Source organism: Lottia gigantea (assembly GCF_000327385.1).
Source record: "Lottia gigantea unplaced genomic scaffold LOTGIsca_62, whole genome shotgun sequence".
Lineage (NCBI taxonomy): Eukaryota > Metazoa > Mollusca > Gastropoda > Lottiidae > Lottia > Lottia gigantea.
This window is the reverse complement of record NW_008710115.1, coordinates 731,746-758,521: the sequence shown is the minus strand read 5'-3', so window position 1 is coordinate 758,521 and position 26,776 is coordinate 731,746. Positions and strand designations below refer to the sequence as shown.

At 31.4% G+C, this 26,776-nt stretch overlaps 3 protein-coding genes across 3 annotated transcripts; 1 reads left to right on the top strand and 2 right to left on the bottom strand.

Moving 5' to 3' along the window:
* Nucleotides 1–921: 921 nt before the first annotated feature.
* On the bottom strand, nt 922–2,607 carry LOTGIDRAFT_128734 (hypothetical protein; the record flags this gene model as incomplete). The annotated part of the gene is made up of 3 exons (XM_009064380.1): nt 922–1,213; nt 1,778–1,947; nt 2,473–2,607. Coding segments are annotated over 3 exons (597 nt in total), but the record flags the coding sequence as incomplete, so codon positions are not given.
* An 11,517-nt stretch (nt 2,608–14,124) lies between these two features.
* LOTGIDRAFT_194800 (hypothetical protein) lies at nt 14,125–19,659 on the bottom strand. Its single transcript, XM_009064379.1, has 11 exons — nt 19,522–19,659; nt 18,507–18,716; nt 18,190–18,333; nt 17,933–18,031; nt 17,651–17,751; nt 17,257–17,326; nt 16,751–16,886; nt 16,269–16,368; nt 15,913–15,994; nt 15,351–15,507; nt 14,125–14,717 (listed from the first exon to the last, which is right to left on the bottom strand). Exons 1-11 carry the CDS (start codon nt 19,561–19,563, stop codon nt 14,539–14,541), a joined length of 1,320 nt encoding a protein of 439 aa, XP_009062627.1. The 5' UTR covers nt 19,564–19,659; the 3' UTR covers nt 14,125–14,538.
* A 3,192-nt stretch (nt 19,660–22,851) lies between these two features.
* On the top strand, nt 22,852–26,567 carry LOTGIDRAFT_194798 (hypothetical protein). Its single transcript, XM_009064378.1, has 2 exons — nt 22,852–22,997; nt 24,610–26,567. Exon 2 carries the CDS (start codon nt 24,610–24,612, stop codon nt 26,053–26,055), a length of 1,446 nt encoding a protein of 481 aa, XP_009062626.1. The 5' UTR covers nt 22,852–22,997; the 3' UTR covers nt 26,056–26,567.
* Nucleotides 26,568–26,776: the final 209 nt, after the last annotated feature.

The following is a 26,776-nucleotide window of genomic DNA, read 5'->3' as shown; positions in this document are numbered from 1 at the left end:
ATATTTGCAAATTATAAACAAAAGTAATTCAAGTTGTCATGGTTATGTTTAAAATCATACATCATTATGTTTTAAATCATACATCATTATGTTTCAAATAATACCTGGACATGATTTCAATGATATCTAGATATGTGTTAAATGATATCTAGATATGTTTTAAATGATATCTGGATAAATTATAAACATGTATAGCATTATTATTTTCAGAGCTATATAGAAAGAACTGACAAGAATCAAAAGAAAATAAGAGAAGTTTATAATTCACAAAACTATCCTTCTGAAGTTTATAAATTATAATAAAAAACAGAACTCCTTTTATACTCCTTTTTAGGGACAATAGTCCAAAACAATATTAACTTAAAAACATATAATACTGTTTAATCAATAAAAATATCACTCAATTGTTATAGTCAATTATGAATTATTTCACCAAAAGGACACTTTTTTTCTTACCTACCATGTTTTTTTGTGCTAACACTTGTCAATGTTCTTAAGACTTAGCAACTAGAACATATGCAAATAATTGGCTTAGTTTTGAGCAAATTAAAAATTAGAATGACTTCTTCTGGTCAATGACACTCTTTTTTTTTTACTTATCTAGAATATAGTAAACCCCGTGTTATTATGCTAGCTCTTGTCAAGGTTCTTATGACTTATAACACATGCGAATAATTTTACTATAGCTTAGTTTTAAACAAATTTTACATTATAATGACTTTTTTGGTTATATTTTGTTCAAATTATAAAGCTTAACAAGTTCTGGGTGAATTGTGTGATGGATCTTGAAGTAAAGTATGGTTATCAAGACAATTAAGGCAACAACAACAACTTTGGTCATACAATTGCAGGACAGTTCAGTCTTAAATTCTTAACACTAATAACTACCGGTATTGAAACTTTTTTTAAATAAAATCTGTTTCAAACAGCAGTCTCCTTTAATTCTTTTACAATGTCAACGAAAGATGGTCTGTCTTTTGCATCTATCTGCCAGCATTTATCCATTAAAGTTTGGATAAAGTCAGGCCAATCAGAAGATTTTTGTAATCTCTCCCCAGAACACACTGCTTTTAAGTGCTCAACATTTTCTCTTTTGGGTGTTAAATAAGGGGATCGACCTTCACTGTATATTTCCCACATAACAACACCAAAACTCCAGACATCTGATTCAAGTGTAACTTTATACCCTGGACTATAACACTCTGGGGCAGTCCTAAAATAGTATTTCACAAATATAACTACCTAAACAAAAACTCAAATTAGAGAAATAAATGAAGACCACACTCATCATTAGATTTTTGTGTGTTCACTGTTTTTCAATTCAAAATTTAATGCACAATTTCTTAGTGAAAATATTGTTATTTTCAACATTCAGACACAAAATTTTTATTAATCTTACAAATATAATATGTATTTTAGAGACATCAGATATCAATAACTGGGAGGGTGATGTTCTTATCAACAAAGATGTCTTAGAGAGGTACAGTCATTCCCTATTGACTAGAAGGAGACATACAAAACTATGTATGGTTCTTACATGGAAATAACACACACTAACGTAGTTCAAAGCCATTTTGAAAAAGGCTATAATGTTTCAACAAATCCTTAAAATCATCAGCCATTTCTAAAACTTTACATATGTTTTGAAGACTTAGTTGAAATATTATAGGCTTTTGCCAAATTTCAACTTATTAAGTTGAGGTAGAGATTCAAAATGACTGTGAACAGAGTACGTTTGAGTAATTTCCATGTAAGAACCAATAAGTATTTCACTTACCAAAACACAGGTAAATCTGTTGGTGATTTTATTCTGTAATAGTTCTTGTCTTCAAGACGTTTTGCTAATCCAAAATCTGTAATCTTAATATGTTTCTTCTCAGTTATCAAAATGTTTCGTGCTGCCAAATCACGATGAATAATACCTTTTGAGCTTAAATGAGCCATTCCCTTAAATGGATAAATCAAACAAGCTGAGAGAAAGAAACAATTATCATCACCATCATGAAATATAAAGCTATGTATTTTAACATATAAGCCTGCTATTAAAAGGCCAGATGCGCCATTTTGGAGGCTTGACTTCAAGTTTTGCATATATGTAAATAGTCTTCAGAAGTATTAGAAATATACGAAAATTGCATAATTCCTTCAAAAATATCTCAAACTAGGAATTTCACTTTCTATTTCTATATGTCTTTTCTATATATTGCAGTATCTTCAAAGACTTTCAAACACAGATAATTCTGGACACATATGAATTTGAAGGCTCAAGATTTGATGGTGATCAGTATGACTGATTGGCTTAGCTAAAAAATTATTGTTTCTGATTGGTGAAAAAATTGTGCACTCAAGCTACATTATTTTTTGATTGTTTCAATTTTTTATAGGTGTTTTACAATTTTTACTATATCAATATCTACCCACAATTTTGGCATGTAAATGACAGTCAACCAAGATTCTGTTGAAAATACTTACCTCTGCTATTTCTTCTACAAATTGACGATAAACAGTATGATATGGGTCATTTAAGTCTTTTTTCTTATGACCTCTCAACCATTTTCCTAAATCTCCACTCTTAACTAACTCCATTACAACTGATAGAGATTCCCCTACAAAACATCAGAATCAATAACCATATAGAGGACTTATATAGAAATATGCATCAAATAAAATTCTCAGTGTAAAAAAATAGTAAACATTTAATGAGATTATCTTGTTATAATAATGATATAATAATTCTATTTCTATACTGTCTGAGTCTGAGTAAACACATTTTTCGATATATTAAAAATTCACATTTCTAATTCTCTATTTAAACCTGAAATAAATGTACCTTTATAACAAACTCCTATTATAACTACTACATTCTTATGTTGAGCCATCTCCATTGTCTTAATTTCTTCTTCAAATAATTTCTTTTTCTGCTCTCTACTATCTGGTGTATTTTTAGACAAATCATGTGTCAGTTTCACAGCTACATCATAACATTCTTTTTTATTAGGATTATATGTAGCTCTTTTTACCATTCCATAATGGCCCTAAAATATACGTATAGTCTAGAGTTTATAAGGATGAAAAAGCCTTGAAATCGCAACTAAAGTTTTAACTTAAAGTTAAGTTTCAACACCAAAACTATTTTACCTTTTGGTAGGTTGTATTGTACAGATTTAAGCAAAATAAAGGCCTAATTGTAGAGAAATATGTCTGAAAGTAAAAATATTGAGTCTTTATGAGGTCTAACACAACAGAGAGAAAGCTACTGGATGGACCAACTCCAAACAGTGGCTCCAAATGGACTTAACATCCAGCATGATAATCAAATGATTCCATTTGTTGCCACCTTTAACCATACAGCTGCCAAAACCTCATCCATCATCAAACAGTATTACAGTGAATTACAGAACAGATTTCCGAATGTATATACCAAACGACTTGTAATTGCCTATAAGCGCAATAAAAACCTTAGTAATTTTCTGGTCCGTGGTAGACTCGATCCCATTGAATCCAATAATACTTGACCCCCCTCTCTATTTTCTAGCTCATTAAGTGTTATATATTCTAATCCTTATATATAGATGTTTATCTTTTCAGAACCTATTTATACTCTCCTCTTTTAGAACTGGTAACAAGAAAACTTTCATATTATAGACTTTTGTTTATTGTAGATTACTTGTGGTTGTTTTTTTTAACTTAATACTAACTATGCTAACTTCACCTTATCTTGTATTGAACATTTATCTGTTTATTTGTGACCTTGGTCAGTGCTTTACATAGAAGTTTTTAGGAACTTCTTCACTCTTAACACCAAAACTGTCAAACTGCGTAATTTACAATTAGTACTCTCCATTTTAATTAACCATTTTAAAACAAATTCAGTTTGATTAAGAAGATACATAGATGTAATAGAATGTTTTAGAAATATTTTCAGGTATAATTTACGATGTTTTTGATGGTGAAAATTTTGCATACTGCCCCTTTAATACTTACCCGTCCTAACTCTTCATGAATTTTAAGGTTTTTAGGATGTATAACATTACACAGATATCTCTTTGGTACACTTATATGTTTTAAGCTTTCAATATTAATCTCTTCCTCAGTCACGAAACCATATTGACTGTACACTGTAAACATAAAAGATACAAATGGCTGACAAAAGCCCCTCTTTGGTGCAAAATTGCAGAGGGGCTTTATTCCAGAAAGGCTATTGTCCTTCCACCAAAGGATACAGATAAACATCAATATGATAACATTTTCAATGATTAAGGCTTCATTACACATCAAGATATACCAACCCTCAATAGACTGTTATATCATTTCTTAAATCTCAATATCAACCCTGTACTTCAAAGTTCAAAATTCTCAATATATTTAACCTATAAAAATTTTTGTAACATTTGCTCTTGTTTTGTATATGAACAAACAAAATATATTTTGCTTATAAATTTACATTAAATTTTGTTGAGGTTATGAAAATAAAAACAATCCTTTAACTTACTGTTTTGAAGTCTTAAAATCATGTTCAAAACATTTGGTCTATCTTCAGGTTTTACTGACCAACATTCACACATCAAGTTCCACAATTGGTCTTTTATATCGTTTTTGAATTGAAAATCTAAATCACCATGATGCAATATCTGCGGTTTGCTCAGTGTCTTACCATTTTTATAAAAACTCATTGTCTAAAATACAAACATGATTTAAAATAAAGTGGTTGATTACTGCTGTACATTCTAAAAGGGCTCCAGTGTATATGTGTGACTCTTTGATTGGGGTCTTCAACTCTGCATCCCTGTGATCCTATCCTGAATACAGGTTTTGTTGCCGCCACCAGTTTGAAGAGATAAGAACACATTCCCAGCTAATACAAATTCTAAAGTAAAGTTTTGATTTTCTGTCAGCTTCAACTTATTACCGAAAATATTACTCAATTCTGTATCATCCATATTAATCAAATAATTTAATGACACAAGGCTTTCGTCTATAATGAGTGATTTGATTTGATTGGCTATTTCTTGAAAAGATTTTGATTGGACAATATTTAACTATGAATACATCATTTTCTGCTCACGTATCACCAAGGAAGTATGTCGAATGGGGGTGTGGTTTGGACACAATGCATCCTTGTAAGAGAATACAAAAACCTTATGTTAAGTTTTGTATTTTTTTACATACGTTTACAGATGACATATTTGTGTATGATACGAGAACAAAGATCAATAAAGTACCTCTTTAGCATTGTTTAGTTTCAAAAGGTTAAGTTCATCTGCTGGTTGTTTTCCATAAGACAGAAATTCCCAGACAAATGTTGAGAAACTGTAGATCTCAGATTCTATTGAACATCTACTTAAATTCTCAAACAACTCTACACCAATCCATGGTATCCTGAAATAAGACAAATATAGCATCAATACCCTGAATTCTGAATTAAAACATTTCAAAGACTGATAGCCCAAAAAATTGCGAAAAACACATTACATTCCTTAAAAAGGTAATATGAAACACGAATCAATAGCAATATCTATCAAAACCTGTAAGTTTAAGGACCAAAACTGTGTGAATTTGTCACTAAAAATACATCTTTAGTTATTTATTGTTGTTGTTTATTATCTAGACTAGTGTATATCTTACCTTTCTGTATTAATGACATCAGTAAGAGGTTGTTTATTATCTAGACTAGTGTATATCTTACCTTTCTGTATTAATGACATCAGTAAGAGGTTGTTTATTATCTAGACTAGTGTATATCTTACCTTTCTGTATTAATGACATCAGTAAGAGGTTGTTTATTATCTAGACTAGTGTATATCTTACCTTTCTGTATTAATGACATCAGTAAGAGGTTGTTTATTATCTAGACTAGTGTATATCTTACCTTTCTTTAGTAATGACATCAGTAAGAGGTTGTTTATTATCTAGACTAGTGTATATCTTACCTTTCTGTATTAATGACATCAGTAAGAGGTTGTTTATTATCTAGACTAGTGTATATCTTACCTTTCTGTATTAATGACATCAGTAAGAGGTAGTTTATTATCCAGACTAGCGTATATCTTACCTTTCTGTAGTAATGGCATCAGAAAGAGGTTGTTTATTATCTAGACTAGTGTATATCTTACCTTCCACCTTTCAGTATTTATGACATCAGTAAGAGGTTGTTTATTATCTAGACTAGTGTATATCTTACCTTTCTGTATTAATGACATCAGTAAGAGGTTGTTTATTATCTAGACTAGTGTATATCTTACCTTTCTGTAGTAATGTTATCAGAAAGATGTTGTTTATTATCTAGACTAGTGTATATCTTACCTTTCAGTATTTATGACATCAGTAAGAGGTTGTTTATTATCTAGTGTATATTTTACCTTTCTGTAGTAATGTTATCAGAAAGATGTTGTTTATTATCTAGACTAGTGTATATCTTACCTTTCTGTATTTATGACATCAGTAAGAGGTTGTTTATTATCCAGACTAGCGTATATCTTACCTTTCTGTATTAATGACATCAATAAGAGGTTGTTTATTATCTAGACTAGTGTATATCTTACCTTTCTGTATTTATGGCATCAGTAAGAGGTTGTTTATTATCTAGACTAGTGTATATCTTACCTTTCTGTATTCATGACATCAGTAAGAGGTTGTTTATTATTTAGACTAGTGTATATCTTACCTTTCTGTGGTAATGGCATCAGAAAGAGGTTGTTTATTATCTAGACTAGTGTATATCTTACCTTTCTGTATTTATGGCATCAGTAAGAGGTTGTTTATTATCTAGACTAGTGTATATCTTACCTTTCTGTATTAATGACATCAGTAAGCGGTTGTTTATGATCTAGACTAGTGTATATCTTACCTTTCTGTATTAAGGACATCAGTAAGAGGTTGTTTATTATCTAGACTAGTGTATATCTTACCTTTCTGTATTAATGACATCAGTAAGAGGTTGTTTATTATCTAGACTAGTGTATATCTTACCTTCCTGTATTTATGGCATCAGTAAGAGGTTGTTTATTATAAAACTTCACTAGTCCTGGATGTCCAATTTTGACATCAAACTGAACATTCGTTAGACCATAAACATATACATTACTGCATTTAATATTTCCATGATGTAAACCTTTTTTCCACTAAACACAAAGAAAAAAAATTACTCAACAAAATGCTTATATTTCTCAATATATTTTCTCTATTAAGATCGGTAATCAAAGATGTTTGGGAGTATTTTTTCTTTACGATCTCATACAAGATGGTTAAAGAATCAACGAACAATAACAAACAACTATATGAATCTTACCAACTTCTGGTTGCTATTGTTGCCAATAATCACTGTTAGGAAAGCCACGGAATCAAGAATGTCTTTAGATTAGCGTCGTAACTTCTCCATGAACACAATAAAAGTTAAATGCAGCAATCCCATAGATTATATTAGAAAAGTGCAAAGGGAATGCAATATCGTCTCATATGTAGCAGTTAGAGTGGGACTGTTTAATTTGTAGAATTTGTTATTGTATATAACTCTTTCCAGCAAACCAGTACATTTTTGGTTACCAAAAGATCGCAATTGGTAGCAGTCTGTTGGGATGACCCATTTAAATCAAACTATTTTGAATAAATATATTAGAGGTGAAGATTGAAAAAAAAAAACCATTTCTTGAATTTGTTGCAATCTATCTAAAATACATAATACATGTATTTAGTTTTGCTTACAAGAGCATCTATATCTCTTACCAGATATTCTAAGCCTTTACATACAGTTGTAGCAGTAGTAACAAATTGAAGTAAGGTTATCTCTTCCATTCCAGACACATCAGTTTGAGAATTTGATGCTTCTTCAGGATTTCTGAATTTATTTCTAATGATAGAGAGCAGAGAACCATGTGGTGAACAATCAACAAAAACTTGATATGGCAGTCCTGTCGATACTCCAAAAAATCTAACAAATGTTGAAAATTTTATTTTGTGTAAAGTATCACTTAATTCTACCAAATCCTGAAACGAAAAAATCTTACACATCTAAATGATTTTAAAACTAACAATGCTTTAAAATTATGGCAGATGTCAGTACCATTTACTATAAAAAAAAAACAACAGCTCAATAAAGTTGTGAGGGATGCCAAGCAGGCTATTTATCATCTATTTATCATCTATTTATTTTGTATTATTCAGAATTTAAAATTACTACCAGTTACAAAATCGATACATTCAAGAATTTGTTTCCAACACACATAATAAACAACCCAGAATCTTGAATAATTACTATTAACAAATGATTTAGATCTCTGAACCCTAGGAAGAACAAATGATATTCAAGTTACCATGATTGTTATTCAGGGTATTCAGTACCCTTGTCAAAAGTTTTAGTTTTTAGACCAAAACTCTATGACACTCTGTTCCTTATCTACACTTCATGTCTGATACAATCTGATTAAAATAAGATTGCAATTTCATTTCTTATTATTTTTCATCAGTCTCCACTTTAATCTTAATATATTCATACCATGGTCGTGTACGGTTGAGGTTCATTTCAACCAATCACAGCATGTCATGCAGAATAGATGTCTAAATATCAACTATGATTGTGGGATAGCAAAATCGAAAGTAGAGCGATATGACCAATGAGATTATGAGACTGTCGATACTCACTTGTAAAAGTGATTCTTATTCTGACCTCCGTATAAATCTCGTAAGATTACAATGATGACCGATTTTATAACAATAATAACGAAAAGAAATTGAAATCTAATTCTATTAGATTGTCCCTGACAGGACCTTGTCATTAAGCAGCCATTTCTACAATGTATATCAATTAGAGACAAATATATAACAGCAATAGACAATTCCTATACAGTATACATTTCTTTTCTCTTATATATATACACTATACAGGGTTGAAATAATGAATAGATAATTACATCAGTAACTGGTTTTTTGGGTAATGGTATAGCAGACTTTAATTGAATCATAGACATGACTGTTTCTCTATAAGCTGACTGTCTTACTCTTATTATATCTACACATAAATCACCTTCTATAAAACAGTAACAAAAATAATATATTTTACATGATATTTTGACAGGTTAAAATATGTAATAGGTGTCCATATAGATTATTTTTCTTCATTTCATTTAAATATACATGTAGTTATAGTCCTTTCTTAGGCCACTGGGTTCACCATTTTGGAGGGTTGATTTGAGTCTTGAATATATGTAAATAGTCTTCAGCAGTACTAGAAATGATGTACAAAATAGCAAATGCTCATGAAGATACATCCTTTATATCAGAGCTGTCGTTATTTTGATAATGGTCTCTACAATTCAAACACCAAGATGAAAAGCATTACCTCTTTCAGCATTTTCATCAATACTAAATTGATCTGGTGAAAAAAACTGTGGACCTGATTCATTCTTACTAGCTTCACTTTTCTCATGTGTTCTTTCATTATTTCTAGAAAATATTTTCTTTATCCACACATTTCCATTATCTAAAAATAAAAGATGCATGGGTTTCTTATCTTATCAATAACGAAAAATTGTAAAACAGCGTTAAATAGCACTTACTTTCGAAAATCACCCAAAATAACAGAGCAAGTTAGTCTGTTAATTACCAAAAATTCTTGATACTGTTAAATCATCCGAGTTTAGTATCAACACATTGCATAATTTCCAATCCAATTTACATTGCTAGCGATTATTCGTCAAATGTGTCCCAAAAAAAAATTAATATCCCTAAAGATGTCAAAAAACAGTACATAACATGGCAATAGGCTAACTAAATTCTTCTCAAGCTATTTGTACTATTTTTGAAAATTCCTTTTAAAACAAAATTTGCAAATAATTATGACAAGGCATTTAATTCATGTAACAGTAGACTTAGGATGGAATAAAATGATTATTAAACTGGATGTGTAATCATATAAACATACATATATCTGGTTTAATCTGTCTACCAAATGTTGAACCTAAATAAGTCAGTAATTTAGGTGTTTCTCTAAATATTTCATCAGTCTTATTCACAGAATAACAACCATCTTCTATTTTTATTGGGTAAGTCTGTTTTTGTCCACATGAATTATAGCTGTGAACTGTATATTTTTCTTCCTTCATATCTTGTGCAATAAGGTAAACACTGGTTATCCCCATATTTGTTTTCTCAAAAGCATTCAATTTTTTCGACATCATCGACTCAGCAACATCCATCCTGAAACATTTCCATTTTTTAAATGTTAATGCTGTAAGCTAATTTTACCTAAATTGTCAATATGTGTCTATTTTTACTTGATGGTGTATACAAATATAATTCTACTTACGTCATTGGACCAAAACTGTTTAATTCTTTAAGGAGTGATTTTGAAGCAGAGCTGTCTAAATCTTTAGATATGTCTATATGATAATTTACCATTATTCTATAATATCCCAATAACTTGTATGCAAATGATAAACCATCCAGATAGTCAAACTTTGTAACCTATAATTCAAAAAATATTCAAATATCTTACTATTAATTATACCAAGCATACATCATAACTTTACTTATCCTAGTCATCACTGACTAGATTGACCTCTTCAGTTTAACAGACTGAAGCAGCAAATTGTCTAAGCTTTGCTGAAGAAAACACCCCAACCAGTTGACCTGTTATAGCACATAGCACATTTTACAGGTCTTCACTGCCCAATAAGAAACTGAAAAGTAGGAGGTACAGCTTCTTTTCACTTCAAAATTTACATGAATACAGTGAAAGATCTGATCTGAATTTTTATAATAAGAATGTTCTTTAAATCACAGTAAAAATGTAAAAAATACCTCTGGAGGTCTTGAAGACAATACTACTCTAACTTTCAGTTTTGCACCATTAATAGAATGCTCCTTTTCATGTTCTATATCTAATATATCATTTATGGGATAAACATGTTTCTGTTAAGAAAAGAAAAAGTAGTAATTTAATACAGTAAGGTAATTTTCATTTAATAATTGTCATTAGTAAGGAGAAATTTTGACTCTAAGCAATGAGCAAACTTATACAAAACTTTTTGAACAAAATTATATTGCTCCTTACTGCAGAAAAATATTTTTTTGCCAAAGTCTGCTCAATTCTCCAGCTTCTATTGTGTTTACAATTAAAAAAACATTGGGCAATATATTTTGTGGTTTAGTCTGGCCACCTTGAAAGACTCAAGATTACAATATTTTGTTGAAATATGCATTTTTCAATTAAAAATGGAATAATATTAAAATTTGAATATTTCAAATTGCATAAAATGCAGGATCTAAGCCCTTTTTTTTATTAATATCTGAGGGTGGGACTCAATGTGTCTGACACGCACACCTCATTTTTCTTTTAAATTAGTAGCCTACTTACTCCATCATAATAAACTCCTGCAGGTTCTTTATAAGGTTGAATTCTTATATTCATTAATTTTTCATCAGTATTGAGTACATTTAACGGTATTCCACTATAATGATCTATACAGTATTCTGAGGCACCCTGAAATATACCCTGTACATATTCTCTCTGCAAGGCATGTGCCTCGTCTGTTTCAACTTGTCCCTTTTGTCTTAGTTCAGCACGTATAGTGGTATACAGAAATACATAACTAATAGGGAAGTAAAATTCCTTTCTACACGTCTTAGGCAAATGTCTCCATATTGAACCAAATTTATAAGATTGTAAAGGGCTATGTGTAGTTGGTATTTCAGATTTCTGATTAGTTACATATTTATAATCATAACTCCATCTAGGTATTCTATAGTCCACAGACACAAATCCCAGCATTTCACTTTGTTTTTCCTCTGTGTATAAGGCTGGTATTCTATTGTTAATAAAGTCATCCCGACACTGAGTAAAAAAATATACACTGACAAATTTATCTTCACGAATTAGTTTGCGATATTCTGGTGGTATATAGAACTGAAATCTATAGTAATAAGTAGGTGATTTAGATGTTAGAGTATCAGTAGAGACTAACCAATATTTGTGTCTTTCATCAATCAAACCAAATAATGGTGCATTGAAGAAGAATAATCCTTGGACACTTGGAAACATGTTTGACAATATTGACAGAAGGTTTTTCCTTGACAGTTTTAGTATATCAGCAACATTGGTAACCTTATGTTCCTTGGTGATGATCAAAGGAGGAATGGTACCATAATATTTGATGGTAATTTTATCAGGTAATTTTGGAGAATTATTGCCCTCACTACTACTTATAGTAGGAGTATTTTCAATAGTGTCTACATCATCAAAATTTTGAACTTCTGTAGAAATTCCTTCTGATGCAATTCCTACTGAAGTTGTGATAAGTCTGGATGCACTGTTCATCTTCGTTTAAAATTTTCTGAAATACTTTCAAAAGAATTATAACATTATGATAATAATATTAAACTTAAAATTACGCATCCATTGTATAATCATATGAATAGATTTCTTAAGGAAGACTTGAAATAATAATGAATAAAGTTAAGTAAATAATAATCACAATGTAATAATGTACCTGTAGGTAATGACTCTTCTTTCAAATGTAATAAAACTAACCCTTGTAACATGCAAACAAATATTCTAAGATGATTCTAACAAGGAGATCTGATGTTTGTCTTTGGGACTATGCTTAACTGGTTCCCCATTCCATCTTATTAAGTTTCGCACCGTGATAAGTGTAGCGTATCAGGGTACAGTCAAGTAACCTAATTTCGTGGAAACCTATTATTCGTGGATTTCCGGAAAGGATTAATAATTTACATGAGCGACCTTGCGCGACCTCCGCATTAGTTTGTTTTGATAAACATGGGTTTTCTCTACAATATCAGCTAGTAGAGTGAATCCAGTAGTTTCAAGCAAGGTAAAATGTATTTATGTATACTTTGACAAATACAAAATGGTGGATTTCAGTTATTACCAAACGTCACCATTTTTTATCGGTCGAATTTCCTTATAATCCCAAGCGGTAATCGGAATTCCAAGTGTCGTCTGCTAGAATGTAGTCCAACGAATGAAGTCACGTGATCAACTAGCAGATTTCGTGTCAGCAGAAAATTTCTACGGAACACAAAGTGGGCCGTATTCTTATGTTATTTCACTGACTTTTAGCAATAAATCACGCTACGTATCTTATTTTGTCAGTCACAATTTTTTTTTTAAAATCGTGGTTCTTTGAAGGAATTGTCACTAGTTATAATGAATTGATATTAAAGATAAATACTAAGAGAAGTTAATTATTCCACCCGGTATCTATACAACGTATTTTCTCGACTTATTTATAGATCAAACATTGTACACGAAAATAGGTGACGCATTCTGCCACCGTTACCGAGTTGGTTGCTCATGAAATATGGGTCAAAGTGAAGGATTCATTAAGAAAATTGAAATAAACCATTTTTAATTATTTTGTAGAATATCTGAGGACACTTCTAAGACATAAAATTTTTTTTTTTGTTTTTTTAACTTTGACGAAATTCGGTGTTGAATCCTTATATCCACGAAATTAGGTTACACCACTGTACTAGTTTAGCACTATGCCGTTCGTCTCTACATGAGTCGCATCACAGTCACAGGTTGTAGCATTTTTCGACAGCTAAAATAGAGTGTCATTTTACCTCTCTTCCTGAACATTAGTTTTCAAATCTTAAGATTTAATTTGTGTTTGTTTGAATAGAATAAATCATTTCTATATTGACACGTATCATTATTTTCTTTAAAACTTGTATCGACCTTTCCTGGAATTTAGGGACCATGCTGTACTTCAAGTACAAAGAGTAACTAAAGGGAGGCTATTTATTGAACATTCAGACAACACTTAACTCATAAGCAATCTCTCAATGTCATATATAACGACACTGCAATCGCTACTTGGAGATTTTGGAACTCATTCTAAAATTGATATGTAAGTGTAGATCTTCTAATAGAAGATAACATTGAAACCTGTAGGCTCCAGATATTCAAACAATAAATTCACATAAGCATACATACATGTATCATGAGTATAGAGTCTATTATGTGGTATAAGGTTCCATAGGAACAAGGCCACTTTAAAATTATGTTGATTGTTTGAGTTATATGTTTGCGCCAATATGAGTGCAAATCCAGTGTAAACCTACTGCATTTCTTGGTTTCAGGATTTAAGTATTGAGTTGTGAGTTACAAGTGAATATTACTTTATTTCCCAATATTAACAGAATATAACAAATGTTTCAATCTAATTACATTTAGAAAGATCAAAATCGCCTTTTATACAACATACCAATTTGAGTGACATATCAATAAATAGGCCTACTGTAGCAGTTTGTTAACAAGCAATAATATGTCAGCCATGATTTTCAGGTAGATCTCGAAATAGTCAAGGGCAATGCTTTAGCAAGCCATCCAACACCATCAAGTCAAAACTGTGAACTTCACAAGCATAGATAGTGTCTTTCAGGGCACTAAGAATAAAAGATAAGAGCAGGCCAGCTAAAATGCTTCATCTGAAATCACTAGTTGAAATATATCCTCTCTTTCTTTGACATTCTTTGCCATTTTGAATGACTAAATTCCAAAGTAAATAAAGTTTTTTATCAATCTTTGTCTTTATGTTTTTGTTTACTGGCCTCTCTTCTACGTTGAGTCATTGGATTTCTAGGGTCGTATATTTCATATCTATCACTATCATGTACATTAGCATCTAATACTTTATTCCGTTTCTCATCAAACTGTAGTTTATGTCTCATCCTGCAATGAGAAATGTAATGATTTTCTTACCATATTTTTAGACAAAATCTTATTGTCCATTCTGATCAAAAATAAAGATCTAGATGTTTTAGTGTATTAATACTCCATCATGTCAAGTGATAGTGAAGAGGTTTTCTAAATTTTGTATGTGTAGCCTATTTGAAACATAATACCGGGTGTTTCGAAATTAGAGCCCCTTCTCCACAGCCTAAATTAAAATAGATATTGACAAAACTAAAGTAACAGGTATCTATTTCTCTATGGGTATCTAATATTTTTTGTGGCTTCCACGTGCCTGTAGTCTTCAGGTTATCATTTCAGTTTAGTGTATTTTAGTTTAGACTGTGGGGGAAGGGGCTCTAAATTCGAAACACCCTGTATGCTTTATCACATAAGGCCCTTTCCAATTAATGACATTTAAACATTTAGTTCTTGTGGAATTGCAGGAACCACAGATGTATGATTGAAAATTGAAAGGGTGCGAATTACTGCTATCAGGGTATCTGATACATATAAAATATTAAGAAACATCTTTACAATTCCTTTAATTTACAGATATATACATACCAAGATAAATCAGAATCATCAGCTGCCTGCTCTTCTTCATCTTTCTCTTTATCTTCATTATCATCATCATCATTATCATCAGAATAGTCACCACCAATAGTTTTAACTGATTCTAATTTATCTTTAAACTTAGATAACATCAGTAATGTCATATCTTCTCTATTTCCACCTTTCTTTCCTATAGTTCTTCTGGTTTTTTCATATTTCTCTTGTTCTTTTTTATATTCTTCTAATGCTGGATTCTTTATCTTCTTTTCTAAAATATATAACAATCATATGGAGGTTAACCCCATCTTCAGGAATGAATTGATGCTGGGGTTCAGATTTTGTACTCAGAAAATTTGAAGAATTAAAGGCCCAGAGAACGCATTTCTGACTATTTTGAGGTGCCAAAAATGTATCAAAAACTATATCTTTTTGATTTTGTACAAGACACTGTAAATTAATCAATTTCTGCTGAACTGAAGAAAGTTTTGCTGGGGCTTAATTCTCACTTGCTGGGGCTCAGCCCTGACAGTCCCCACCCTAAGGACAGGGCTGGGAAGTACAATTATGATGTTTTTTAACATTATGTTTAATAGATATAATGGATAAAAAGTAGATTTTTGTTGTAAAATTGATGTTGAATGGTTAAAATATTTGATACCTTTAACTACTTCCTCTGTCTCATCGTTATCTTTATAACCTCTTTTTAATTCTTTTCTTAACTTTTTACTTTCTTCTTTTAACAGTTCACTGAAAAAAGTCAAAAGTAATCCCAGAAAATTATTATCACCAATTTATACAAAATTGTCTCAAATATTACCTCTTATTTCACTATTTTAGTCCTCAAATATGACTTCACAAATACAATAAGCTTTATTTATAAACCCAATGTATATTTATTGTTTATAGACCAATGTCTAGGGTAAAATAACAACACTGAAGTTTACACAAAAACAAGACTATGGCAGTTAGTATAAGGCAAAATAAAACACAACAATGCACATGTCCAAAAAATTATACATACCTTCTACTTTTTGTAATGGGCTCTATATCAGATTTCTCTTTCTTTTTCTTAACAGAAGTTAAATTATGTTTCTTGTCTTCAGGTTGTGTATCTGAGGAATCTGACTGGAATATCAAATTAGTTCAAAATTGAAACAAAAAAAATTACTGATCAATACTATCAATCTGATAAGTATGTTCTGTGGGTTGCTTCACTCGAGCCATGATCTGGAGACATTCCTACCAAAGGCATGTTCATAACTTCAACCAATCCTTGTTCAGTAAACAATTAATTCTTTTATCTTCATTACTTTCCTTAACTATTTTGTCAATTAATATCAAACTTTGATTTCAGATGGGTGTTGTCAGATCATACTTTGAATGGAAAAATCAACAAGAAAACACAAGAAAAATATCTTTTCTGAAACATGTCTCAGTCTGGTATTCATTCCAGGAATAATATAATCATATATAAACAATGAATCAGTTATTCATATACCTCACTAGAATCATCTCCACTCTCAACTTTCTTCATAACTTTATCATTTTTATCATCTGATTTAATTTCTACAGCTGGTTTAGAACTTAATCTAGGATCATCTGTTAAATCATGACTACTTTTACTCTTAATCCTCATATCCTACATTAACATAATGAATAATGACTGATAATGAATAATGAACAATAATGGATAATGAATAATAATAATCAGTTATTAGTGTAGAGAAAATAAGCTTTTCCATAAATTGTCCTAGGATTAATAAACATAATTCTAACTCTGCTGTAAGACTATACCAAGTAAATCGGCACATAACTACCACAAAGGTATGATAGCATCCTACTAAAAAAGCTGAAACAAGACCTTTATAACAAATACAGAACTTATCATGAGAAAGCTTAAATACAAACCAGTTTCCCTAAATGTTATATTTGACAGATAAGTACCGGCGGTCTTTGACAGATAAAGATAAGTAGATATATTAGTATTAAAATGAATTTCTTTGTAATACCTTTGTAACCTGAACATTTTCTTCTTCATCTTCTTCTGCTTCTTCGCCAAAAGATAACAAATTAAAATTTCTGAAACAAAAATGAAATTGAAAAGTCATCCAACAAATGATTGAATAACAATGGCTTTTCCAATACATTTGCATTCATAGAAAACAATTAAGAGAATCTTGTCAACCACTTGCACAACATCAAATTACAGCGTTATTTTAGTTTCACTCCACAGGCCAGAAAGGGCAATACCTCAGACATATGATGGACAATTTCAAGATCACATATAACATATGAAAATATTGATCAAAACCTGATTAAAAATGTAACATCTTTGAGAACAGCATGTTGCGTGAAAGATCCATACATAAAATTGTACACTAAACATTAGAAACTTTATTATACTTTGTTGCTTTAGATTGGCTTTTAGGTTTGACAGCTTCTGTCTTGTCTTTTTTCTTCTTTAAAACTCTTGGTATAATATCATCAAATGGATTTGATAATACCTGAAAGAGTAAACGAGCATACAGATAAATAAACAAAAACAGGGCCATCTTCCAGTCTGCAATTTGAGTCACTGCAAAATTTGTTGGACTTGATGCCTGAAATATTGCTTCTGAAATGTACATAATTGCTTGACACAGGTACAACAAAAAATGTTTATTGTGCTGTAGAACCACATTATACCTGTGTTTTGATGATTCTGTAAGGATGAAATGGTCTTTCATTGCCATCTACTTCAGATTCTTGCAACTTTATCATATTATAGACAGTATTACCAGCCACCTGAATATAAATAATACGAAAACAAATCTATTAACACAAAGGAACAAAAAAGAACAATTTTCTAACTGCTGTATATATAGCAGAATTTTATCAAGGCCCATCTTAAAGAATGTAAATATAATAACCACAAGGATTTAGAAATACTTAAAGTTACTTACTTTACCAAATATGGTATGTTTATTTTGTAATTCTGGTGCAGGTGCCATTGTGAAGAAAAACTGACTGCCATTATCATGAGCACCAGCATTTGCCATGGCAACCAAACCCCTTCTGTTGAATTTGAGTCTTGAATGAAATTCATCCTAAATAGTAAGAAAATTAGAGAATCCTTTAGTTTTCTTTTGTAGTTATTTGCATAGCTTCATATTCATAAAAACAATTTTGATAGATATTATATACCGGTATTGGAAATGTAGAATCCATACCTTTATTTTTCTAAGACAAAAGCATTAGTTTCTGAAACTAAGTTACTTACTTTAAAAGGTTTCCCATAGATAGATTCACCACCTTCACCAGTACCTGTTGGATCTCCACCTTGTACTATAAAATCTTTAACTACTCGATGAAATATCAAACCATCATAATAACCTTCCATACATAGCTGAATAAAGTTCCGACAAGCTTTTGGTGTTTCTTTAGACCATAATTCAACATCTATATCACCAGCAGAAGTTTCTAGCAAAACCTAAAACAATAAAAGATATCAATGTTGTTATAATTACCAATATTACTGAGTGCCAGTTTAATCAAAATTTGTAAAAAAATAACAGATTGCTTAATCGCTAAAATTGATTTTAAGTAAAAATTACCATATTTTTTAAAATCTGACATTTATCTTAGTAAAAATTTTGTGAAATTGTGACTGAATTAGAACAATAGCATGATATTTAGTATGTTATAGTGGTATAGTATTTCCATTTACCAAAAATAAATCCAATAACAAACATCTGATTCAAATGGTTTACTTGATTTTTTGAACCATATTGCTGGTCAAATATGCGAAACAATTTCAAATGAATGATGACTAACTACAAAAAGTTCACCAGCACAACAATGCCAGCAAGCAGCTGTGCAGCAAACTCACCTTTTGTTACTCTCTGACTACATTGAGCTTTGAATTTAATTTTTTCCCTCATTTCATGAATATTCAAAATAAAATTTTGAACTGTGTGTCATTTGTCTTAGAATGTTTTCGGGTCCATAGAGATATAAAGTTCAGTGAATTTGCTTTTTAAATACCGGTACATCACACATCCCTCCCAGAAAATTCACTAGAAAAACTCTTTCAGTGATTAATATTTTCATCAACCCAAAGGCAATCCAAGCCGCACAGTAGTATTTTGTAGTTGATATTTCAATTCATTCGAAAATGATTCAACAAAATTCAATTCAGAATTCAATGTAGGACCTAGTCAGAGAGTAGTTTTAACCTACATAACATAGTACAGACAACATACTTCCCCAAATTACACAAGAACAGGGTCAAATACCTTGCCAGATGTGGGTGGTTCGTTGATGTATATATTGCTCATTTTGTTATTAAAATACACATGTACTTAAAAAAAAGTTACTTCAATCTGATCTTATTATAAAATCTGGGTCTATTTGTAAACAATCATGGGCGCAGCCATCTTGAAAATAGTGTACTAGTCGATAAAAGTTTAATTTGATATTTTCCATTATAACAGAATACAATAATCCTATTTCAATTATTTGCAAACTAATTAACCAATCATCTAAAATTGTCATAGTACAAATCATAATAATTATAAGAACATTTAAAGTACACATTACCATATCAATTATCGGTTAGTTGACAAATAAAAGTACCGGTAACTTCCGGTTTTCAAGAATATATGGTACGCAAACCAATCGTACAAGCTTGAAACGGTTTGAAAATGCATCATGATGCTCAAGGTATTTTATCACTTAGAGTGTCTACTATGTCTAACAGTGGTTGCCCCCTTTACAAGTTCCTCCAATAGCGGTTAACCCATTGGCAGATTTAACTGTTCAATAATCAGTGTGTTGAATGGGAAGTAAACATGCAACTTGGTTAGGCCTATGCTGATTCATGGTCATTTATTTAAGGTGATTTAACTTGTACCGTGCTGATAATCGGCTGATACATTTTGCTTGAATAAAAACACCTCTTGCGTAAGGTACTTGTCTCACTAAATTACTCTGAATTACGGCTTATGCCTTGTATTTATTAGGCTATTTGTGATTTGAATCTCTCAACTCCTAAATTTCTTATTGTCATTTAAATCATATCAATTTGTTACTTAAACTTTTTTAGGAATTATTTCAAAATTTAACAACAAAACAAATGATGGACTGAGAGCAGCTTGTAAGAAATGTGGATATGGTGAGTGTTTTTTAAATAAAACAATATGAGCTTTATTAGGCCTAGAGATACCCAGTCTTTGTTTTGTCAAGAAAGGGATCAGGAACATGAAAATACTAACTGGTTGACAGCAGTGACAGTTAATATTTTTGTCTATTAGTATTTTTTTTTCAATTCCATTACAGCCTTTTATCATACATCTGTAGTTTCTGTAATTTCAGAAAAACTTGACTCTATTGCATAAACCATTATTTTTTCAAATTTTTTATTAAATAGACGCTAGGCCTATAATTCGTCTAAATCATGTGCATACAAGTAACTTAGTAACTTTTGAATCAAAACAAGATAAACATTGTGTAGAAATTTGTTTGTTTTATTTAAATGATTTATATTTCAGCTGGACATTTAACATTTCAATGTCGTAATTTTATAAAAGCTGATCCACAGAAAGAAGTTGTATTAGATATTAGCAGTACTAGCTCCGATAGTGAAGAAGACAATTTTGTTTCCCCATTAACACAGCTCAAAAATGGTAGGTTGGAAAATCCTTAACCTTATAAAAAGTATAGTAGCTCAATTTAAACTATCTTTATCACTTTTCAGAATAAATTGCTGTATATAATTTGACAGGCAACAAAAAAAAACAATTTAGGAATGAGCTCTTCCAATACACATACACTGAATCATAGGCTCCTACTGTTTGAAAGTATGTATGTGTAGAAGAGTGAAGACTAGAAGTTGAAGGGTATCAACTAGATTACTGGCACACTTTTTCCAGCCTGGGAATTGCATATGAAATTGTATATGTTTTGTCTTCAATTAATTAACAAACTTTGATCTCAATTTTCCAGAACTATATTCTTATACATGTATATGGTTATTTTTAACCGATCATCACCAATGTAAATCTTGCATATTTTGACTTTGAATTTTGACTTTTGAAAATATATTTTTCAATGTACAGAAGAAAAGACAAAACAACATAAGAAGAAGCATAAAAAGCACAAAGAAGAGAAAAAGAAGAAGAAAAAGTAAGACAAATGTAGCTTTATGAAACACTTATGTAGGAATATATATTCATTCAGATCAATATGAACAGAAACAATTGAATTACCGGCTTTATTTATTTTTTTTTATCATTTTCTGTGGGCTACTTCACTCATTCTAGATGTAACAATATTCTCCTGTAAATATAGTTTCTCTATTTTGACTCAAGAGATAATTTATGTTATGATATTGTCATGTAAATATTCATTTGAATGTTAATAACATTCAGGGAGTGACAATGTTCAGTCAAGGCATTAAATCCAGAAAAGTGACAAGAGTGGCTGAAAAATAAACTGTATTGGTATATTAAAAACTAAGACAGTCACAACCTATGAATCCAGAAAAGACATAATTGAAGTCACCTGTTTGCTTCAAAAAACATCCATCAATATGCTTGTCTTTTGTAGAAAACATAGATCAAGATCACCAGTGAAAAAGAAGAAATCTCATAATAAGAAGAAGAAAGAAGAAAGGAAGAGAGTGACTCTGATAGTGATAGTGACTCTGATGACAGTGATAGTGACTCTGAGTCAGATGATAGTGATTCATACAAACGTAAAAACCGACACAAGAAACGTAAAAAACACAGAAAATCAGGAAAGAGAAAGAAAGATAGAGGTAGTGATAGTTCAGACAGTGACACTGATTAATTCCATTGTATATTTTTCACATTCATATGACTATATTCCTCATTTCATTTTTAAATTCAGTAAAAGGCCATATTGACTACTTTATCCATCATCAACATTTCATTGTTTATTTGTATGTGTTAATATTTTATGAATTGTTTCAGCAAAGAGGAATTTTAAAAAACTTTGTCTAGTATTTTCTAAATGAAATAAAAAATGAAGTTGCATGTGCAATTGAATGATTTAATTGGCAGATAAAGGAGTGTAAATATTGTTTTTAGTTTCTTGACCATTGGTCAGTGTTGTTTTGTAAACGGTCTTGAATGATAGAAAGTATGAATTTGTTTCAGTACGAACATGTAATTACTATATGAATAAAAACTGATTTTTTTAGTGGTTTTCAAATTTCGACAGTTGGAAATCAAAAAAGACTAGTTTATGCTACTGTCCTGGTAAAATTACCCTCATTGAACACTGCATGGTGTTACCCGTCTTCAATAGCCCATAAGGTGCATTTAAGTGGAATGCTTATGATTTGAACTAGACTGGTATGTGAGAAAATAATATACATTGCTAGTTATTGATACATGTACAGTTTGATACACAGTGTGACCTAATTAAACATGTGTATGTGATTATTACTATCTGATATTAATAATCCTAATTGGATGAAATTACGTCATAATGTTACACAACTAAATGCGCATCTAAAGAAAAAATACATCATTTAGCTGTAGTCTGTAATATCTTAAGGAAGAGTTGCCTCCCATTAATAGTAAATGATCATATTTTATGGCATCTGGTGTTATCCTGCGTGAACTAGATTTGAACCCCTGGAGGTAGTTTGAAGATAATAATAGTACCACAGTAGTTGAAAACGACGCATTTAGTTCCCGTCATATAGTTATATCAACATGTATTGGGCACCATAAACTCTCAAAATGTAAGTTTTTATTATCATCATTGTGTATTTTTCATTGTGTCAAAAAGTGATAATTTCTAAAGTACGACTAAGTGAAAAACATTGAGTTCGAATTTATTTTCGACAACAAATGTCGTGACATAGGAAACTTCACCAGTCTCTATGTAACTTGTGAGTTGTGTATTTCTATTTATCTTACTCCTACCGTAGTCAATCTATCTACTGATGAAGTAATTAAGCATAGGTCAACTGCAAATGGTAAAGTTTAATGACATTTTTTTTTCTTTTTTTGATTGGATATTTTGATCCTTTGTCTTCGAAAACTATCATTAAAGCTGATATCATTTCAAAACTTGCATTTATTTAACAACTAATAGTTAGCATTTTTGACCGTCGAAACGACTTATAGGCTATATTGAAAACTCAACTGCGCCGTTAAGATATTATGCAAGATGTAAATATATGCTCAGCCAGCCTCTTATACAAGATATGTTGATATTTCTTGAAATCATGGCACCTTGACCTATAAATAGAACACAGTAGTCTTTGAATGTAGGTTGAAGCTCTACTCTATAAATCTAAACAAATGCCTCAGTGTAAGTTTACATTACATACAATAGTAAATACCCAACAAACTTCCGTATACATTCTGTTCTTCTATATTGATATTATAACCAATCAAAACTAAACCATCTAGGGTTGAGAATAGAATTTATTCGGAAAGGATAGTACTACTTGACAGTGTTCTTTTGAGATATATTGTTTCCCTTTTGCAATTAGAGAAAGACGCTCGGACGACCTATCTTTGGCATATTACATTGGATCTGATAGTAAACTTGGGCTGTTGGAATCTGCAACCATCCAGTTGATCTCAGTTATTAGTAATTCAATTATCGACCTGAGTTTCCCTTGGTTTCACTGTGTCTATCCCAGACTAATCTCTTGTGATGTACTGAGACTTAATCTGCATAATGTCATGCAAGCAACGATTAGCTTGATCCCCTCCACAAATATCTGATTTATTTGAGAATAATCAATCTCATTAGACAAACTGGCATGTTTTATAGTCCTTTTATTTTTTTCATCACGCTATCTTTGGTACAAGTCGATTATCACTTGGTGAAAGAAAACATGGTTTAATATATAACAGGCTTTATTGACTCGGTTAAACTGGAATGAATATTTTATTGTGTTTTAAGATCGGAATTAAAAAGGTTCCGTCGTCTTAAAATTTGCTTTTTATCTGATGAGTCTCATTTATCAAACTTTTATCTTTTTTCAATATCAAACGTGACGTCCAGTTCTCCTGCAATTAAACAGAAATGTACATTCAAACTTCCATGATGAAGTAGTATCATGCAATCAGGATATCATTATCATCGGCCCTGACTGCCCACAAAGGGGCTTAATGACGATCTGGCGGTCTAAACTACCGCGACACAACGTCGGTTGTCTGCAATTATGTAACTGACAAACCGAATGAATCTACGTAAATCACATTACCGATGATCAAACCTTAGCCCTTGGTGATCATGAAAGACACGACAGTGATGGTGATCCTACTTTGCATTGATGCACTGGATTATATCTTGCCTTTTAATCTAATGTATTTCCCTTTTTTGTATATTTCCAGATGGATTTTCGAACTTATTTGTTACGTGCTGCTCAACTATTTGACGAAGAAGAGTGGAGATCTCGTGATAAATCTCCCGAGGAAGAAGAAGGAGATACCAGATGGGGAAATTGTTTACCAGAAATATTATTAGAAGATATTTTCTCTTTGTTGGTACCTAAACACAGACATGAAGCTTCCCAAGTCTGCAGGACGTGGTACCAGGCATTTTATGCTCCGAGAGTTTGGGGGACGTTTGTTCTTATGGAAACTACATTAACCAAACGAAGATTTAACTTATATAAAGGTTACCAGAGAGAACTGTGTCCAAGAAAAACTCAAGTTTGTCTTCAGCGAGTTGGACATCTTTTCAAGAAGATCATTATTACACCGTTAAGTGATTTTTATAATTTGTATGAATTTCTGCGAGTTCTCTCAGCTTTCTTGGAGTATTATGAGGAGCATGAAGAATATCCAATGCCTCTTCTCAAAACTTTTGATTTTACTTTTGCTTGCGAGAATCGCGGAATGACTGGATCTATTGTTCATGGAACTGGTGGAAAAATCTTACAGATTCTAGAAACATTGCTTGGAAATATGATTGGTTTAAAACACGTTAGCGTGAATCAGCTTCTGTTGGGTCCAGAAGAAGTACCTGGGTTGATGGAATCACTTGCCAAGAACTGTGCCGAAAGTCTTCAAACGTTAGAGCTTCTCAACTGTTGTAAAGTTCCTTACCCAATGTCAGATATTACTCAATTTGGTAATCTGCATACCCTAACAATTAGTCCACAACATCTTGATGACGAGATGCTCTTATTGTTAGCTGGAATGGGACTGGGAAAGCTTCATATTGTTCAAGATGCCTACACTTGTGATACGGAACCTATCAATTACGAAGTTTGGAAATTGGTCAAAGAAATGGCACCAAATTTCAGGGTATCCCTTTCCTTGCGTGGGCTGACAAAGAAAGAAATCGTGATACAACCCCATGCCCCAGTTTACTGTGTTGTCTACAGAGCACCATATTCTAAAATTAACTTGGACTTTGCTAGTTCTTTATGTGATTATTACCCACGATATTTAGAAGTTTATGCACAAGAAGGTTTTCCACGTAGTCATGGCAGTCGCTCGTTTGTAGATCGTGGCGACACAACCTTTGTACATCTTGTTAGAATATGCCCACGATTGAAGACCCTTGTCATTAGAGAACGTATATCGTATGCTACTCTGTTGATTATAGCATCATTGGGGAAGAACCTAGAGAATCTGGTTGTCAGAGAAAATGCACTGATAAAGAAAATGGACTGGCCTATGCTGAGTGGATGGACTGACGATTTTTACAGATTCCTGAAGAAGAATTCTAAGAATCTCGAAGACACTACAAGAGAGGTATCCATGTTGCTGAAGAAATCCTGGAAACCGTTACGAGATGAGGATTTCAAGAAAGTCAGCATCAAGCTATGAGCTATAAATGTTATCAAAATGGCTTCCATGAAAAAGAGGTTCATTGAAACCCTAACTGCAATTGTTGTTTCTGTACCGTCGCTTCAGATCAAACTGTATAAATAACAACTAAACAACAGCTAAATGATCAAAACAACCAGCATAAAACACCGCTAGAACTTCTGTGTTAATATCACTTATGCAGAAAGAACAGAAAATTACTTAGACCAGTCTTAAGTGTAAGTTATAAGATCTCTTATTCATGCTGCAAAATGATCTCAGGGTCTTTTGTGAATTGTGTTCTAGTAAGATTCAGGGTTTGCATGCTGGCAGAAAATAATGGATAATGAGCAAAAGCCGTAATGATTTAATGTGATTTTATGAAAATAACGCCAAAATAACTAATAAGGCTAATATATTTTTGTGAATTTTTGAATTTTTTGAATTTGTGGTTTTAAATTTTTGACTTTTGTTTTGAATTTTGCCATTTTTATTCTGCTACATTGATTTTGAATAAAAAATTAAACTCGGAATTCATTTAACACTTTCTTAAGCTGCTTTCATAAGAAAAGGCGAAGTTGAGTTGGATTCCCAACAATGTATTCTCTGTACGCAAGATTCTCGTGGATTTGTGTGAGTTTGGTCAAACTCCCACAACAATATATGTAATATTGTGGCAGTTGCATGTCGTCACTTTTCAGATTCTGCTCGTCAAAAAAAGTTCACCTGCACCTCCCTTACG